Raw genomic sequence first — 19,680 nt, forward strand, 5'->3', positions numbered from 1 at the left:
ATCCTGTGATAAACCATAATGGAAAAGAATATTAAAAAAAGAATGTCTATATGTGTATAACTGAGTCAATTTGCTGTACAGCAGAGACTGACACAACATGTAAATCAACTATACTTCAATTAAAAAATTTTTTTTAAACACAACTGGAAAAAAAACCCACAAAATAAAACAAGAGCTGTTCTGAATTCCTATTAAAAACAAAGCATGATCAGAAACCATACTTGGGGCACACTACTACCAAATCTACAATCAAAATATTTGAATAAACCCTTTTCTGGTATGCAACTGATATAATCTCTGTGCACCACTCAAATAAGAGAACTGTCTTCAGGACATTTCAGAAATTTTCAATGTAATATTAAAAATAATAAAAAAAAATAAAGTTGTCCATACTTTAAAAAACAATTTCAAATGCTCTGGTTTATTTTTAATGCTTGGCTGCTCATCTCTTTTCCCTTTCTTGTCCATGACAGGATAGTAAGAATTGGGTAGTAATTGATGAGTTAAACATTAGAAAGTAACAGAAGCTCCCTGTTATAATTTGAAAGGAACCATGAGAGCAGAATATCCTCGGGAAAAAATCAGCTGTTTGTTTACTAAAGAAGCCTCACAGAATGATATTATCTTGATAATTTCTGTCCACAGTCCAGTCTTTCCAATGTCATAAAATTGATTAGACTCAGGCATGGACCTAATGCTACTCTAATTCACAAGAGATTAAAGCATACCTGCCAGAATGGCAACGATTTTCAGCAGACCACCTGCATCTAGTAACCTGAGCTCCATCCGGGACTTCCATTCCCAATGCAGGAAGATAAAAAATTGGACTATTTGGAAGGTCAAAATAATCATATAAAATTGCTCAATGAACACAGAATTGAAACAAAGTGGATAGTTTGATAAGGTAGCTCCTATAGGTCATAATGGAGTTTCATGAGTTATCACTGTCATGACAGTGTACAACCCTCTAAGGGGCACCAGTGTCTGTGCCATGAGAGCTCCCCTAGATGAAATTGAAAAAACACTGGCCTTACTATTTCAGCTTTCCTTTTGCATGCTGTAGGCTGACTCTCCACTCTGTTTTGTGTTACACAATGTCTACAGATAGGTTGTAAGACCACTGGTTAAGTTTCCACCTTCTATATTACAATTGTGCTGTCAGTCCTTCACGAGGTCGTATCACCTTCATTAGATCCATAGGTATTCCAAAATTCTATAGGTTCACATTTATGTTCAATATTTTGATTTATGTAACCAAAGATGACTCATCACATTTGTTATATGTTGATTGCTGAGCTTAACTTTCAGATAGCAAAAATTTTCTCTATTTCCAAATTTCAGCAATCTATTTCACTCGATATTACTGCTAATGTGGTCTTAAAGGGGGAAGGGCACATTTATTGTTAGGCAAAAGACAGTGAAAAGCTGAAGACATAGAAAAAGGAGTAAAATAGTAAGGGAGGGAATCTCTAAATATTAGTAGATTTCATTATAGTCCCTTTATTAATTCTTTCAGAGTACTTTTATTAAAAGCCCATTATGTGCCAACTGCTCTGCTAGGGATGGGAAATACAAAGATAAGACAATCTATATCCTTAAACTCAAAGTTCTGTAAATAGGAAATATTATGTATTCTTATCCTAGAGCTATGAACAGTGTTAGTTACTGAGGGGTTCAGAAGAGGAGGGAAGTTTCATAAAGGAAGTGATATTTTTAAAAAATACTAAAACAAAGGTACTTGACAGGTAGAAAGAGGGTCAGTGGGCATCCTACAAAGCTCATGTGTCAATGAATGAGGATGGCAAACTTGCAGAGCCTGAGTAGCACAAGTATTTTGTATAGTGAGAGGTGAAGCTGGAGAGTTCATCAAAGTCTTCATAGGCCATGAAAAGGGTGTAATCAGTTAGGTAATGGAGACCCATCCAAGGTATCAAACCTGCAGAGCAACATGATTAAATTGATTATCAGGGCAGATATGGATAAAAAACTGGAAAATGCAGATTAATAGTAAGATATCAGTTAAAGGCAACTGAGAGAGACCAGTTACAGATCAAGAGAGAAGTGATGAAGGATTGATCTAAGAGGTAGCAGAAAGGATAGAAAAGACAGATTAAAAAGCTACTGGGAGGTAGACTCATCAGAACTTAGCCACTGACTGGATTGGGAGGGAGGCAATGGTTGTCTGAGGAGGCCTTACAAATAGCTGAGAAAAGAAGAGAAGTGAAGGCAAAGGAGAAAAGGAAAGATATATCCATCTCAATGCAGAGTTCCAAAGAATAGCAAGGAGAGATAAGAAAGCCTTCCTAAGTGATCAATGCAAAGACATAGAAAACAATAGAATGGGAAAGACTAGAGCTCTCTTCAAGAAAATTAGAGACACCAAAAGAACATTTCAAGACAGAACATAAAAGAACATAAAAGACATCAAAAGAACATAAAAGACAGAAACAGTATGGACCTGACAGAAGCAGAAGATATCAAGAAGAAGTGGCAAGAATGCACAGAAGTACTACTCAAAAAAGATCTTAATGACCCAGACAAACCACAATGGTGTGATCACTCACCTAGAGCCAGACATCCTGGAATGTGAAGTCAAGTGGGCCTTAGGAACTATGAACTAATCACTATGAACAAAACTAGTGGAGGTGATGGAATTCCAGCTGAGCTTTTTCAAATCCTAAAAGATGATGCTGTGAAAGTGCTATATTCAATATGCCAGCAAATTTGGAAAACTCAGCATTGGCCACAGGACTGGAAAAGGTCAGTTTTCATTCTAATACTGAAGAAAGGCAATGCCAAAGAATGTTCAAATCACTGCACAATTGCACTCATTTCACATGCTAGCTAGCAAAGTAATGCTCAAAATTCTCCAAGCTAGGCTTCAACAGTATGTGAACTGAGAACTTCCAGATGTTCAGGCTGGATGAAGAAAAGGCAGAAGAACCAGAGATCAAATTGTCAATATCTGTTGGCTCACAGAAAAAGCAAGAGAATTCCAGAAAAACGTCTACTTCTGCTTCACTGACTATGCTAAAGCCTTTGACTATGTGGAAAATTTTTCAAGAGATGGGAATACCAGACGACCTTACCTACCTCCTGAGAAATCTGTATGCAGTTCAAGTAACAGAACCGGACATGAAACAACAGACTGGTTCCAAATTGGGAAAGAAGTAAGTACGTCAAGGCTGTATATTATCAGCCTGCTTATTTAACTTATATGCAGGGTACATCAGGTGAACACTTGATTAGATGAAGCACAAGCTAGAATCAAGACTCCGGAGAAGGCAATGGCACCCCACTCCAGTACTCTTGCCTGGAAAATCCCATGGATGGAGGAGCCTGGTAGGCTGCAGTCCATGGGGTTGCGAAGAGTTGGACACGACTGAGCAACTTCACTTTCACTTTTCACTTTCATGCATTGGAGAAGGAAATGGCAACCCACTCCAGTGTTCTTGCCTGGAGAATCCCAGGGATGGCGGAGCCTGGTGGGCTGCCGTCTATGGGGTTGCACAGAGTCGGACACGACTGAAGTGACTTAGCAGCAGTAGCAGCAGCAGAATCAAGACTGCAAGGAGAAAGACCAATAACCTCAGATATGCAGATGACATCACACTTATGGCAGAAAGCAGAGAGGAACTAAAGAGACTTGATGAAAGTGAAAGGAGAGAGTGAAAAAGTTGGTTTGAAACTCAACATTCAGAAAACTAAGATCATGGCATCTGGTACCATTACTTCATGGCATATAGATGAAGAAACAATGGAAAACAGTGACAGACTTTATTTTCTTGTGTTCCAAAATCACTGCAGATGATGACTTTAAATTGAAATTAACTTAAATTGAAATAAACATGAAATTAAGATGCTTGTTCCTTGGAAGAATAGCTATGACAAACCTAGACAGCATGTTAAAAAGCAGAGATATTACTTCACTGACAAAGGTCTGTATAGTCAAAGCTGTGGTTTTTCCAGTAGTCATGTATGGATGTGAGACTGAACCATAACGAAAGCTGAGTTTCAAAGAATTGATGCTTTTGAACTCTGGTGTTGGAGAAGACTCTTGAGAGTCTCTTGAATTGCAAGATCCAACCAGTCCATCCTAAAGGAAATCAGTCCTGAATATTCATTGGAAGGACTGATGCTGAAGCTGAAGCTCCAACACTTTGGCCATCTGATGCAAAGAACTGACTCATTGGAAAAGACCCTGATGCTGGGAAACATTGACGGCAGGAGGAGAAGGGGACAACAGAGGATGAGATGGTTGGATGGCATCACCCATGTGATGGCCATGAGTCTGAGTAGGCTCTGGGAGTTGGTGATGGGACAGGGAAGCCTGGGCATGCTGCAGTCTACAGGGTTGCAAAGAGTTGGACATGACTGAGTGATGAAACTGAACTGAACTGAATGGGAAGACTCAGGGAAGACTCAAGTTTCCAAATGGGGTGGAGGATGAACAGATAATATTTTGCAAAGAAGCAAAGAACAGATGAGGAATATGGAAGCAATATGGTGAGACTAAGAGAACACAACTTTGGCTGCAGACATGGTGAGTTTAAGATATTTGACAGATTCCACAAGGAAGTAACCAAAGGAGAGTGTAATATGTGATCCAATCTAGAACACAATCTAAATTAAAAAAAAAAAAATACTAACCAATCTGAAGCTGATCAAGCTCTGGTGTGAAGAATCCAGCAGGGTAGATTTTGATCAAAAAGTAGATGTATACATTGTTGGGAAGAACTGGTTCCTTGAACTCTGAGAATAAGGAATCACATACAGGTGTATATGGCTTCACAATTTCAGTACCTAGAGAAAGTCAAAACGAAGAAATTCAATTCTAAAAATCTAAACAAATGAAGATGAAACATAAAAATGTTATGATGCTATCAGTATATATTTAAAACTGCACCCTTAATGTAATATATTTCTAACTATGTTCTATATGTATACAGCACATGCATATATACTCTAAGCCAAAATGTGTTGAAATAATTTTAACAAATCAGTAATTCACCATAATATGAATAACCTGTTTTTATTAAGTGCGGCATAAAATGATAGGATTTTATGCTAATAAACTTAAAACAACCATCTATGCCATCAGCATATAAGCTTTGTAATGGGCCACAGCAAAAATGGCATCAGAAGTTTACACAGAGATACAAGGAGATACTTACACAATAATTTTAATTATATACCAAATTTTTAACAACGAATACTGATGGCCAATGGGATAATTTGAGTTTTAGGAAGGCATGGATTTTTGAATTATTTTAACAATTTATCATTTTATGTATTATTTTGGTAATTGAAAAGAACACTAATCCAACTACTACTAAGAATATAAAAATAAAAAACAGGGTAAAATTAGTAAGAAGCCATGTTATATTTTAGCTAGCCAAAATCCAAAGAAAGAGGAGTTAACACATTTGAAAGACCAAAATTTTATACATGGCTCCCTCACATATATGATATTAACTATGTGTAAATTAGATACAATACTTGGACAATAAATACACTGGGGAAGATATCAGTTATTGAATAACTTGGCATTAGTGATGATGAAGAGAAAAATTGAACAGTGTGTATAATACACTATATTTATCAAATCCTGGCTGGTAGTCTGTAAAGCTACTTGCTGGAAACACTAGGACTGATATGGGAATGTTACCTTTTCAGCTTCAACAGATTAAGAAGATATTAGACAACAGCTGGAAGGGTATTTAAAACAAGAGGTAATTTGGGGGTGAAAATAAAGGAAAGAGCATTTACACAGTAAGGAATACACTTACAAGAGCTTCTTTTACTGGTGGCACATGCAAGGAAATCATCTATAATCATCCACTGATTTTCAGCTTTATAAATTCAACTTCATAAACAACCTTGAACTTAAAACTGGCTAATAAGAGATGCTAGTGTATGTTTCTGGTAGCTGTCTTCACAGAAGACTGTGTGCTCTCTAACCTCTTTCTTTTAAGACTTTGCTAATAACAGATTCCCTGTGGGAGGTAATGGCAACCCACTCTAGTATTCTTGCCTGGGAAATCCCAAGGACAGAGGAACCTGGCAGGTTGCAGAGTCAGAGACAACTTAGCAAGTAAACAACAACAAAAGTAATAAATTACAATGCTGGTGGCACCGTCTCTGTGACGAGTGACAATTTCTTTGCTCCACACAGTGATGCAGCGTAGCTAGAGTTCCCACTTGCAGGCACCCTGCGTCCACAAACCCAGAAATGGGATATCACAAAGACCAGCTGCCCAGAAACGCTTCACTAATAACCTACATGGGTGCTTACATTAGTACTGATTACAAACTCCTTATTAAAGAAAATGTTTCTGCAAAGCCTCACCTGTAATAGGTAGCCTGAGGTAAACGTGTTGCCCAACTGGCACCTCAAGATGTGTGCTTGGTGGCAGCATTAAGCAGAACAGCTTCGTATCATGAGTCACATCTTCCTTGGAAACTAACTGGCATTTTCTGTAGAACAAACCTAGAAAGAAGTTCATTTTCTCTTAGTGACAAATAAATTAGGTAAGAAGTACTCCCAGACCCACTACTCAAAAGCACAGACTCAGCTTCTGCTCTTTAGTGAGCTTGAATTTCACTAACAGGCCTATGACATTAAGATAAATTCATCACTATTTTGAAAATCTTATAGTGTTAGTTTTTTCCATTTTACTTCCTGACATATCCATTTTCTAAAACCTGTAAATACTTCCGTAATTTGAAAAAACAGCTCTATAAAATGAGCGTTATTTGCTCATGTCTGTTTTTATAGCATGTTAAAACCATTACAGTATAAAAAATGAAAGCCTAGTTTTTTCTTCTTAAATTTACTTTTTAAAATAATTTCATCCTTTATGCCTTTATCAATAGCTATATAATTAAACTGTAGATGTGAAAAATAGTTGATAACCATCAAAGTTCATTTTAAATTCTTTTCTTACAGAATGGCAAAGTCCTGAAACTCAACCATTTAAAGTTTAACAATACCAGCACTATTCAATAACTTATAAATATTTCTTTGATAAAGGCAGGAAAATATACATTCTTGTGTCTCTGTATGTGTGTTATATATACACAAACAAAATCTATATGTATATGAATTATAGGACATTTCAACAGTCAAAATATGATTAAAACAAAAATAAACAGGTTAATAAGGGTATAAGCTCTGATTATCTGGCAAAATTTAAATGAACTACTGAAGATTGCAGGTTTGTGGTACTAAAATACAAATAAAAGGAACCAAGTATTTCTATAAATACTGGAAATATCTGAAGTTAATACCCTAAGCTCAGGAAATATTTGCATACAGAGCAAAATAATACCATTGGATTAGAAGATCTTATTACAGAAGTTCTGAAAGCATAAATATTTTCACTGGCAAATTCTCTTTTGAATGTAAACAGCATACCAGAATAGACTAATGACACTGATTTGTTTCATAATTTCCTCTTTTTTATAAAACAGCATTCACAGAGATGTATCAGGAATTAATCCTAATAAGGCATCTTTGGCCATGTGAAGAGTCGACTCATTAGAAAAGACCCTGATGCTGGGAAAGACTGAAAGCAAAAGGGGGTGGCAGAGGATGAGACAGTTAGATAGCATCACCGATTCAATGGACATGAATCTGAGCAAACTCTGGATGGTACTGGAGGTCAGAGGAGGCTGGTGTGCTGCAGTCTGTGGGGTTGCAAAGAGTTGGACACGACTTAGCGACTGAACAAAAACAATAACAAAGCATCTTATTATCCTAATTAAGCTCTTTTTTCTAACCTAAAAATATTTAAGTAGGTAAAGATTTACTTCAGACCTTAGCATTTGAAGGCCCTACATCAAATAATCAATGGTTAGTAGAAAACTAAAATTCACATAGAATCCTAAGAAACCATTTTGGCCACAGTTTCATCCAATTCTCTTCCCTTTTCGCTTGGTGCCCCAAAGACCCTGGTCACTACATCTTTCTACCCGCTACCACGGTAGCTCAGCGTGCACACAAACTTAAGCGCACATCGTGGCCAAGGCAGAATTTAGACAAGATCATGGCCAAGGGCACCATCCCAGAATTATACCAGAAGGCCCAATCCAGTGCTAGACTGACGAAGGATCAAAGGAGCTAGGCTCACCCACAAGAAGAAATGAAGGTTCAGATGATCTCCTTTTCTCTTCCTCTAGACCCTTCCTGTGACCCAGAGTGGAAATATTGGGTTGGCCACAGAATTCATTCAGGATTTTCCATAAGGTGTTACAGAAAAACCGGAACAGATATTTGGCCAACCAATATGTGATGAGGGCTTCCCTTGTAACTCAGTGGGTAAAGAATCTACCTGCAATTCAGGAGACCTGGGTTCAATCCCTGGGTTGAGAAGATCCCCTGGAGGAGGAAATGGCAACCCACTCCAGTATTCTTGCCTAGAGAATCCCATGGACAGAGGAGCCTGGCAGGGTACAGTTCATGGGGTCACAAGAGTTGGACACGACTTACATGACTTAGCGACTAAATCACAATATGCAATGAGACCTCCAGGTCTAAACACATGAAAGTTATAAATCAGACAAATAACTGTTAATAAGTTCTGTGCTGCACCCTGAAATGTACCTTCATAATGCCCCTTTAGAAGGCTAGGTTCAAATTCAGGATTTGTGAACTCCTCAGAGTTCCATGCAGGAAGAAGGCAAGGGGATGAGAGTTGCACCCCCAAACTGTTAATGGCCTGAATCCTGCTCTTCTCAGTCCCGCTGTCTGACCCTGAGTGGAGCCTTGTGTGGATGTGGGGACACTAGCCCATATGTTCAAGCTTATCTACTTGCTGTCCCCATAACTAGCCTTGGCCACTCCTTGGATAGGCTTCCCAGGTGGCTCAGTGGTAAAGAATTGCCTGCCAATGCAGGAGACGCGGGTTTGATATCTGGATAGGGAAGATCCCCCAGAAAAGGGAATGGCTATCACTCCAGTATTTTTGCTTGGGAAACCCCATGGACAGGGGAGCCTGGTGGGCTATAGTTAATGGGGTCCCAAAGAGTCAGATACAACTTAGTGACTAAACAACAATTTCATGGATAGAAGTGGATTTGGGGTCATTTGCGCAGGGAATTCTGGGGCTCCAGATACCTGGAGTGCAGTGATTAAGGAAAGAGCTTCAATTCTGGGGGGCCAATTCCTCGTTTTGCACCCTCCTCACCCTGTGAAGGATGTGCGGTTGGTGGAGAGCCCTTGTGTTGTTCTCCAAGCACGGAATCCAAGGTAGGTGTCCCTCATGAAAAGGCCCAGGGGCCACAGTGCTTTCCTCTAATCAAATCTAGTGCATACCCTCTGATGAAAAGACTCATCTTCAGACCTGACAATTTCACCTCTAGCCTTTGTCAGAAAGGATTTGTTACAGTAAGTCTGCATCTCTTCGACTGTACTTAAAACACAAGCAAACTCTGGGTTACAATGATGGACTGGCTTTCTAGACAGAGAAGTAACACGGAATTCCTGCTATTTAACACTGTGAGATAATGTCAGCATCTTTAAGTGTTAGTCGCTGAGCTGTGTGTGACTCTTTGCAATCCTATGGACTGTAGCCTGCCAGGCTCCTCTGTCTATGGGATTTCCCAGGCAAGAATACTGGAGAGGGTTGGCATTTCCTTCTCCAGGGGAACTTACTGACCCAGGGATTGAACCCTGGTCACCTGCATTCAATATCTTACCAATAAAATAATAAAACTGCCATAATTTCAATGGGACATGCTAACGATAGGTTCTAAAAGTCTTAAGAAAGATTTAAGAATGTTTTCGTCTTTCACTCTTTCACCTACACTGAAGAGAGAAGTCATATAGGCATGGACCTAAAGCATGGGGATAAAGGAAGATAAAGCAGATTTGTTGACCTGAGACTGAATAATGCTGGTATTAAGGTGTCAGGTTTTTGGTTTTATAAGCATAACTATACAAGAAAATGAAAAACTGAAAATAAATATGAGATGGTAAAACAAAAAACACAGGACAGAAAAACGTTTGTTCAGAAACCTAATGTTTTTTGGAAAAAAAAAAATCTTAATTTTTAAATTGGAGTACAGCAAAGTGATTCAGTTATATATATATATATGTATACATGCATACACACACACACACACACACACACACACACACACACACACACACGTTCTTTTTCAGGTTTCTTTTCATTACGGATTATTCTAAGTTATTGAATATAGTTCCCCGTGCTATATGGTAGGTCCTTGTTATCTACTTTATGTACAGTAGTGTGTATCTTGGAGAAGGCAATGGCACCCCACTCCAGTACTCTTGCCTGGAAAATCCCATGGATGGAGGAGCCTGGTGGGCTGCAGTCCATGGGGTCACTAAGAGTCGGACACGACTGAGCGACTTCACTTTCACTTTTCACTTCCATGCATTGGAGAAGGAAATGGCAACCCACTCCAGTGTTCTTGCCTGGAGAATCCCAGGGATGGCAGAGCCTGGTGGGCTGCCGTCTATGGGGTCGCACAGAGCCGGACACGACTGAAGCGACGCAGCAGCAGCAGCAGCAGCAGTGTGTATCTGTTAATCCCAGACTAAATTTTTTTAATAACATACAAATAATATTGAGATACTCAGGGTAACACTGCAACACTGAGGATAATATGGTAATTTGGGCATTCTTTATTCTTCTTGTTGAAAAGAAACTACAGCTTTCCTTCTAGAGAGTAGAATTTCACAAGGCAAAAATAAAGACAAAGTTCAGTGGGAGAGAGCTATGAAAGAGCACTGGATTGGGAGTCCACACCTTCCTGTTCTAAGTACTTTTTTTGTTTTTTTGGCCATGCCATGCAGCACGCAGGACCTCAGTTCCCAGACTAGGGATTAAACCCATGTGCCCCTGCAGGGGAAGTGTGGAGTCCTAACCACTGAATTCCCCTAGTGTTCTTTCAAAGCACCTGCTGCTGCTGCTGCTGCTGCTAAGTCGCTTCAGTTGTGTCCGACTCTGTGCGACCCCATAGACGGCAGCCCACCAGGCTCCCCCGTCCCTGGGATTCTCTAGGCAAGAACACTGGAGTGGGCTGCCATTTCCTTCTCCAATGCATGAAAGTGAAAAGTGAAAGTGAAGTCGCTCAGTCGTGTCCGACTCTAGCGACCCCATGGACTGCAGCCTACCAGGCTCCTCCATTCATGGGATTTTCCAGCCAAAAGTACTGGAGTGGGGTGCCATTGCTATTCACGCTCATTTTCCCTGCTGGAAACAGGGGCTTACAGAAGTTAAATAGTTTGCCCAAGATCACAGGGTCACTAGAGAAGATGTGGGATGGGGGAAGAAGTTATGAGAGTTTCTTGCCCCAACTCATAAACCTTGTTCAAAATGTTTGAGAACTATAATTATAGACCAGTACATTGTCCTTTAGCATCTTCCTCATTTTAACCATGTCGGTTCAAACACAAATATCTATAGACTATCCCCCTACCCTTTACAACTCCCTAGTAACTATTTAATGTCCAAATTAAGGAACCAGTTCAGCAAGTCACCATCTATCTCAGGTACCTCTCTTCTTCAACATCCCCAGCAGGACACCTTGGGATTTCATCATGCTATTCAGAATAGTTTGTAATTGAAAATCTATGAATTATTTCTGGAATTTTCCATTTAATATTTTTGGACCACGACTGACCAAGGGTAAGTGAAACCTCAGAAAGCAAAGCTGCAAATAAGGTGGGGGCACTGTATCTGTCTTTGACTCTGATCTCGAACATGGGATTCCTAATATCCTGGTAAATTCCTAAGCAATAAGGGAAAACTAGGAACATCTTTGTTCTCATGTGGTGACTCTAGGTGGATTCCTGGATAGGGGCTGGTCACCAGAAAGACTGAATTATGGTCAAAAGTTTGCAATTTCCTGCTCCATACATAGCCCACCCTCTGGAGAGGAAAGAGGGGCTGGAAATGAACTTATGCAGAAGAAACAACAAAGTTTTAGTTATTATGTGCTTTTAAAAGTATTACATAAACTGCAATTATGCTGCTGTTTTTAAAAATTATTCAGCCTTTGTACTAATTTTGATAAGGTTTTCACTTAACCTCTGGTGGTTGCTGTTCAGTCACTACTAAGTCATGTCTGACTCTCTGCAGCCCCAAGGACTGCAGCACGCCAGGCTTCCCTGTCCTTCACCATCTCCTGGAGTTTGCTCAAACTCAGTGATGCTATCCAACCATCTCATCTGACCTTTTGTAATATAGCTTTACTATCCTCACTCAAACCACTCTTGCATATATGAGTAAGAAAACATTCATAACACATCTTCTAACACCCAGGATGATAAATGTGTATGGGTACATGCTTTTTCCAATTAGTAAATTGACAACAGAGCATAGACTCCTTTCTGTTTTAACTATTACTATTAAAAATAAATTTGAAATGTATTCAGTTCTTTTACTACCTTACCTAGACTGATGTGAGCTGAATCTTTCTTTCAAAGTAAGGATTTTGTAGAGTTAAACATCAGTGTTAAGCTAAGAAAAAGGCAGCTTTTCTTCCAAGACTAGGTTCAATGGGGTCCTTAGACAATGAGGCCCATATCGTTTAGTAAGGTCGTCACTAGATTTGAACATCTCTGTGCTTATCACCTTTCCTCAGCTCCATAACTAATAATTCAGTCAACATTATACATTAAAGTGCTTGAATTCTAAGTTTTTAAACTTCATCTATTCTGTCTTTTAACACAGTATATAATTTCTTACTTATTTACAGCCTGCTCCATCTATCCTGTGTTTCTTCATATTCAGGCTGTTCTGCTAGAAATGAGAATAAGACAGCAACATGCTAACGCATCTTGTAATTAGTGTGCAAGTGACAACTTTACACCTGCTGGGCTGAGCAGACAATTTAAAAGCATAAAGTACCGTGAAGTCCTATTTGCTAGCCATAGGAGTCTCTTCTTTTCCAGTAATTCTGAATGACTGTTTTAGGCAGCAAAGAAACATGGCTGCACAGGCAAGAAAGGGTTAGGAAGGGGCGAAGGGGGATCTTTATACACTGACAAGAAGAGCTGTTGTTCCTTATGACAGCAAACAGCTTGCCTGCAGAATCCCAGGCCCCGTAGAAAGCCTCAATTAAGTGACTGCTCACAAAGTGTCAACAAGCATGTTTACAGGTACAGACAGCACTTCTAGATGTGTACGTGTGTAGTGTTAGCAATTAAGAAGCCCTGATAAAAGCATAGTTCAAATTATGCAAAACTGCCATTTTTCTAGGTAAAAAATAAACAGCGGTGGTTTCATACAGTTCAGCATGATTTAAAAACACAGTTATAGATTCTATATGTATTTAATCTAAAGGTTTATAAGTGGCTATTGACATATCAAAATTATGACACAACTTTTCAAAATCTTGTTTATTCTTTAGTATCTCAATATTCATTTACTGAGCTGTTAGTTGTCAAATTTACAAAACAACCTTTGTGTGATGATCTGAATCCCTATACTAAAGGTAATCACAATTCAAATAAATTTTTAGGCTGGGTACAGAAATAGCAACCCAATATTCTCTTAGTTTCTGACTCTTAATAGACAAGTTTCTTAGTCATATCACACACACACCACACCACACAAATACTCACTCATAATCGTCATCTTTGAGAAGAAAAAAATAATTGGAAGTGCCCAAGTTACAAATGGTAGTCTGGTTATATTCATACAATTTAATTTATCAACTGTTACACCTGGATTAAAGGTAAAAAATGAAGTAGTTTCTCTGCTCTGATTATGTTCTTTGCTATATTTAAATCTTCTGTGTAAGTAAACTCTAGATTTGACGTGAGAAGTTATTGCATTAAAAGTCTTCAACTCACACGCTTAGTTTCAAACTTAAATTTTTTAACTAGGAAAAATGGAAGAAGCCAGCATGCTAATATCATAAAAATTGATAATTCTGGTAATACACATTGAAAATCTAGGAACCACATAATAGAGTAAACATTTGAACTTACTGACAGCAAGTTAAATCATAATATTTTGATGATGTAAGTATTCAGCTTTGCTAGTGCAGAAAATAACCTATAGTTTTTATCATGAGTTAGGGAAGAGAAAGGACAAAGAAGAAATGAATCTGTGCTAATTCAGGCAAATAAATAGAAAAAATCCCCTAAACTGAGTCATTTTCCAAAGCAGAAAATCTAATTCACTGAAAAATACAAGCGTGGCTCCAATTTCACACAAGAAAGCTAAAACAAACTATGGTGGCTCACGACTCAAGCCGAAATTTATAGCAGGGAGGAGAGAGTTCATGGAAAGCCTCAGGAAATTATAGGGAAGAATACTTGAGCAATGTTCATTCTAACTATTTCTAAATACAGGTCAACTTTGTTTCTCAGTATCATTTATTTCTAGGACTTAGCTTTTATCTGGTTTGCTATGATTTTTCAATCAGTCAGTCAGTTCAGTCGCTCAGTCGTGTCCGACTCTTTGCGACCCCATGAATCGCAGCACGCCAGGCCTCCCTGTCCATCACCAACTCCCGGAGTTCACTCAGATTCACGTCCATCGAGTCAGTGATGCCATCCAGCCATCTCATCCTCCGTCGTCCCCTTCTCCTCCTGCCCCCAATCCCTCCCAGCATCAGAGTCTAGACAGCCAGATAATTTCAGGGCAACAGATTTTACCTTAATAGTATCTTTTTTCATTTTCATGGTCTTTTACCTGTTCTCTTCTGATCTGCTGCATCTGCTATTATTCCTCTCTCTTCTGCCTACCTTATACCATGCAATTGAGACCTCCTGCTCTTGGAAAATTAATCTATTTGACCTTTCCCACATATGGCTTACATTTTCTTTCTCTGCCACCTGCAAAAGGTCTGGCACAATAAGTACCCAGTAGTGATATCTGGAAAGTCCTTCATGACTTTCTTTTTTAAGTCACTTTCAAAACATTGCTTGAAATTCATCTTCATTCATGGGGAGTTGCTCAAGGTCAGATTGATCTGCATCTGATCACTTAAGGTTACCTTAGAATATATTCAAGTTTGCACTAAGTAACTTCCTCTTATTGGCCTATGTCTTGATATAAGTATTCTTTAACCCCATGTTTATGTATGTTATTTCTTCCACCTAGGAAAATAATTCTGATGTCATTTATTTGTTACATACCACAATACCTAAAATAGCATTCCACACACAATAAGTACTCAAAATGCAGCTACCCGATACTTTTCTGAAAATTAAAATATTATCTACAAATATATTTTTATAGTTTTAAATATTTAAAGATGGTAAACTGAAGAGATGCAGTTAGTGTCTTCTAATCCTTCCCTAAAATAAAAGCAAAGACGGTGTGTGAATGTGTGTGTGTATGTGTGAGTGAGTGAGAGTGTTTGGTTGTTTTTTAAGGCATAGCCTGTAAGGATAGAAAAAACTAACTCAGTTAACTGGAAAGCTAAATCCCAAACTAGACATACAAAAAGCCAAGAATCAATCCATCTGTAATATAAGATCTCATTAAGGCTCAGAAATTGGCAGGACCAAGTATTTCTGGAATCAGAGGGAAGGCAGAACTAAAACTGCTTTCTGGATTAAAGTTCATTTAGGAAGCCTAGCTGTCTCCCCTAGCCCCACCTTTCTGAAGTCTTTCCCTATTTCACACAGCCACAGGCCGATTCTCTATTATTCTGGCAAAATATCAGAATTTTGCTCTCTTGTAGAGGGCAAAACATAGGGTCTCTGGATTGCGTATATTTTACAGGCTGAACCGTGTGCATCTCAATGTTCCACATTAAAGTCACATCTCCAGTACTAGAGAATGCAACATATTTGGAAATGTGGTATTACAAAGTAAGTTAAAATGAGGTTGTTTGGATGGTTCCTAGTCCAATGAGCCTGATGTCCTTATAAGAAGAGGCAACAGGGACACAGACACAGAGGGAAGATCATGTGAAGACAGCCATCTACAAGCCAAGGAGACATGTCAGGAGAAGCCAACCCTACCAGAATCTTAGTGTCAGACTTTACCTTCAGACTGTGAGAAAATAAACTTCTGTTATTATCCCACTAAGTCTGTGGTACTTTTTTATGGCAACCAGCTCAGAGGTTAGAGCGTCTGCCTGCAATGCGGGAGACCTGGGTTCGATACCTGGGTCGGGAAGATCCCCTGGAGAAGGAAATGGCAACCCACTCCAGTATTCTTGCCTGGAGAATCCCACGGATGGAGGAGCCTGGTGGGCTACAGTTCACAGGGTCGCAAACCGAGTGACTTCACTTTCACTTTAGTAGACTAATACAGGACAGTTGACAAAACAAATCTTAAAAAGGAAACTAAAGTTTACAGATACCCCTGCCTTCTTTTCCCATGTAATTTTTGAAATGTTGGGTGCAAGGTAGAAACTGTTTAGAGACTCCAGCAAAACACTGGCATCAGACTTTTCTGATCCAGCCACACAGTGAATGTTTCTTTTCTGATCCAAAGAAAGGATCCAGCCACACAGCCAATGTTATTGTCAGCAAGCAAGGCCCCACACACAGTTTTCAACTAGCTTTTAGAGTTCAACCCAGAAATACGCACAGTCAAGGATCAGCAGACATTCAAAGGAAGCATCTAATATGAAAGACAGACCAAAACGAGGCTAGGCTACACAGGGAAACAAAAACTCTAAAACACTATCAGTAATTCTCAAAAAGCTAAGAGAAGGGAGCAAATAGGATGCTAAAACAAATAAAAATCAAAAGAGTTCTCTAAAGTTAAAAATATGAAAGTAGAAATGAGTTACTCAACAGCAGAGTTAGAAGACACAGCTGAAAACAACTCTCAAAAAGTAGAGCAAAAGGACAAAATTGAAAATGAGAGAGAAAAGACAAGATACATAGAGAACTGGTTAAGAAGGCTTAAAATAAGATCATTTTTAGGGACTTCCCTGGTTGGTGGTCCAGTGGTTAATATTCCATGGATGGAGGAGCCTGGTGGGCTACAATCGACGGGGTCGCAAAGAGTCGGACACGACTGAGCGACTTCACTTTCACTTTTGTAGACTAATACAGGACAGTTGACAAAACAAATTTTAAAAAGGAAATTAAAGTTTACAGATACCCCTGCCTTCTGCAGGAGAGACATGGGTTCCATCCCTGGTCTGGGAACTAAGATCCCACCCCACGCCGTGGGCTGACTAAGCCATAGCTACTGAGCCCGCACGCTCTAGAGCGGTGTTCCTCAGCAAGAGAAGCCACCGCAACATGAAGCCTGAGCACCACACTAGCCAAAGCCAGAGCACATCAATGAAGACCAGGTGTGCCCCATCAAAGGGCCCAGTGCAGCCAAAAATAAAAAAAAAATAATCCATTTTTTTTAAAGTCTTAAAAAAAAAAAGAACACTTCTAAAAAGTAAAAACAGACCATGGAGGGACGACAAATCAGTACTTTCCAGATACATGGGTCTTAAGCTTCCATAATGGAAAGATTAGCACAAAGGATGACCATTTGGCACAAAAGTTGAAAACAGACCTCCATTAAGGTCTATCAAACTATGAAATTTCAAAACACTTGGAACAAGAGGCAAATCCTACCAATTTCCAAAGAAAATATGGAGTGCATTCACTTTGTGAAAATTCATCAAGCAGAACACTTATAATATGCACCTTTGCCTGTAAGATGTTACACTTAAAATGAATGGTATTATCTTTAGGAAGTAAACTGGTACTCTTGCCTGGAAAATCCCATGGGTGGAGGAGCCTGGTAGGCTGTAGTCCATGGGGTTGCGAAGAGTTGGACACGACTGAGCAACTTCACTTTAACTTTTCATTTCATGCATTGGAGAAGGAAATGGCAACCCACTCCAGTGCTCTTGCCTGGAGAATCCCAGGGATAGGGGAGCCTGGTGGGCTTCTGTCTCTGGGGTTGCACAGAGTCGGACACGACTGAAGCGACTTAGCAGCAGCAGCAGTAGCAGAGGCAATAAACGTGCCTTCTCTAATAGAAAAAAATTAGATATGCCTACAGGGCATCAACTTTACTTGTTTTTGCACCTTTTGTAAAAGGGAACCTGGAGGAATGAAGGAGTGAAGGAATGAAAGGTCTAAATGGGTATTCTCCATTTAGCTATCATTACTGAATGACCCCATTATGCCTAAACATTAGATAGCAGAGTCAGAAATGTAATCTCTGTTTAAAAAAAAAAAAAAGGGAGGGTAACAAACCCAATGCCCCATTTCAATTCTTTAGAAAGAGATACACAGAGAAGGCGATGGCACCCCACTCCAGTACTCTTGCCTGGAAAATCCCATGGATGGAGGAGCCTGGTAGGCTGCAGTCCATGGGGTCTCGAAGAGTTGGACATGACTGAACAACTTCACTTTCACTTTTCACTTTCATGCATTGGAGAAGGAAATGGCAACCCACTCCAGTGTTCTTGCCTGGAGAATCCCAGGGACGGGGGAGCCTGGTGAGCTGCCGTCTATGGGGTTGCACAGAGTTGGACACGACTGAAGCGACTTAGCAGCAGCAGCAGCAGCAGAAAGAGATACAAGGACCCTTTGGCTCACTCAAAGTGGCCCTCCAAATTCTGGTACAACTGAGCCACTGACATACATTTTCATGAACCCAGGACTCAAAATAACAGCATAGCCTACCTGTATCTTTCTTTGGAATAAATGAATTATGATTCTCCTGGGGATGACCAAGGCATTTCCAAGAAGTATTCTCTTTTTTCTTCAGGACGATCTCTATTTTTCCCACATTCTCAACAACTAGCACTGAAAAGAAGATAAACTCCATTTGTATTCATTGATATTAAATATGAGAGTTTATTTTTAAACCAGTCTCTCTCAAACAACCCAAATGCCCTGATCTGATATGAATGACATTGATCATTAGTGAAATAAATAAAATTTTTGGTACATATTCCTCAAAATTGTTTATGCCTTATATGATGTTAAATCCAGTTTATCTTAAAATCAGACTAACGTCTTTCAAATTAATGTATCAGGGGCCAAACTAATACATAATGCTGGTTTTCATATAAGCTCAAATAGAGCCATGGCAACTAACACACAACTTAAAAAAAAAAAAAACCTTAAATATACAAACTAGCCATTGAATGAATCGACAAAAGCAAATTTAATTTATACTGTATTAACATTTCTTGGGATCTGAGAGAGTCTTATGAGTGAATTCAGTAAACCAATATTGAGCTTAATAAACAGAAAACGCTCCAGGAGAATGAATCCCTATAAATTATCCTTATAATTATCAATCTTTGATAATTAAAAATGTTTTATATTATCTTATTTTTGAATATTTGAAACAGTTTAGAATATATGAATATAATATTAATCATATAATAAGCTTTATTTTTATTTTATTTTTTATTTTATTCTAAGTACATTTTTATTTTAAGGCCCTTTTAAGGAATGTGGGCATGAAAGGCCAGAAGACAGTCTTTTTGATTATGGACAGTGAGATTCAAGAGGAAGCTTTTCTAGAGGATATTGACAGTGTGCTCAATACTGGAGAAGTACCTAATATTTTTGCAGCAGATGAAAAATAAGAAGTGATGAAGGTAAATGCTTTTCAGGAAGTGCTGCTGCCAACTCAGAAAGGTTAGCTTGAAACTTTTCTATTCTTCAATATAAATATGGCTTGTGCAGAGAATTTTGGTAATCAAAAACTTTTTTTGTTTTTTTTTTAATTTAAAAAAGTTTTAAAAATATAAACTTATTTT

The 19,680-nt window shown here is 38.9% G+C and overlaps 1 protein-coding gene across 3 annotated transcripts in view; it reads right to left on the bottom strand.

The window, feature by feature from the left end:
* Positions 1–19,680, bottom strand: part of LOC113898403 (cytochrome b5 reductase 4) — a 115,197-nt gene that overhangs the window by 17,947 nt on the left and 77,570 nt on the right. For 2 of the 3 annotated variants that reach the window (XM_027551475.1, XM_027551474.1), the window contains 3 exons: positions 18,590–18,712; positions 6,350–6,490; positions 4,651–4,803 (listed from right to left, as the gene is read on the bottom strand). In XM_027551475.1, coding sequence (XP_027407276.1) covers positions 4,651–4,803; positions 6,350–6,490; positions 18,590–18,712 — 417 coding nt within the window. The remainder of the gene's footprint in view (positions 1–4,650; positions 4,804–6,349; positions 6,491–18,589; positions 18,713–19,680) is intronic. The other variant, XM_027551477.1, reaches the window with a different exon arrangement.

This window comes from Bos indicus x Bos taurus, chromosome 9 (genome assembly GCF_003369695.1).
Source record: "Bos indicus x Bos taurus breed Angus x Brahman F1 hybrid chromosome 9, Bos_hybrid_MaternalHap_v2.0, whole genome shotgun sequence".
Taxonomy (NCBI): Eukaryota; Metazoa; Chordata; class Mammalia; order Artiodactyla; family Bovidae; genus Bos; species Bos indicus x Bos taurus.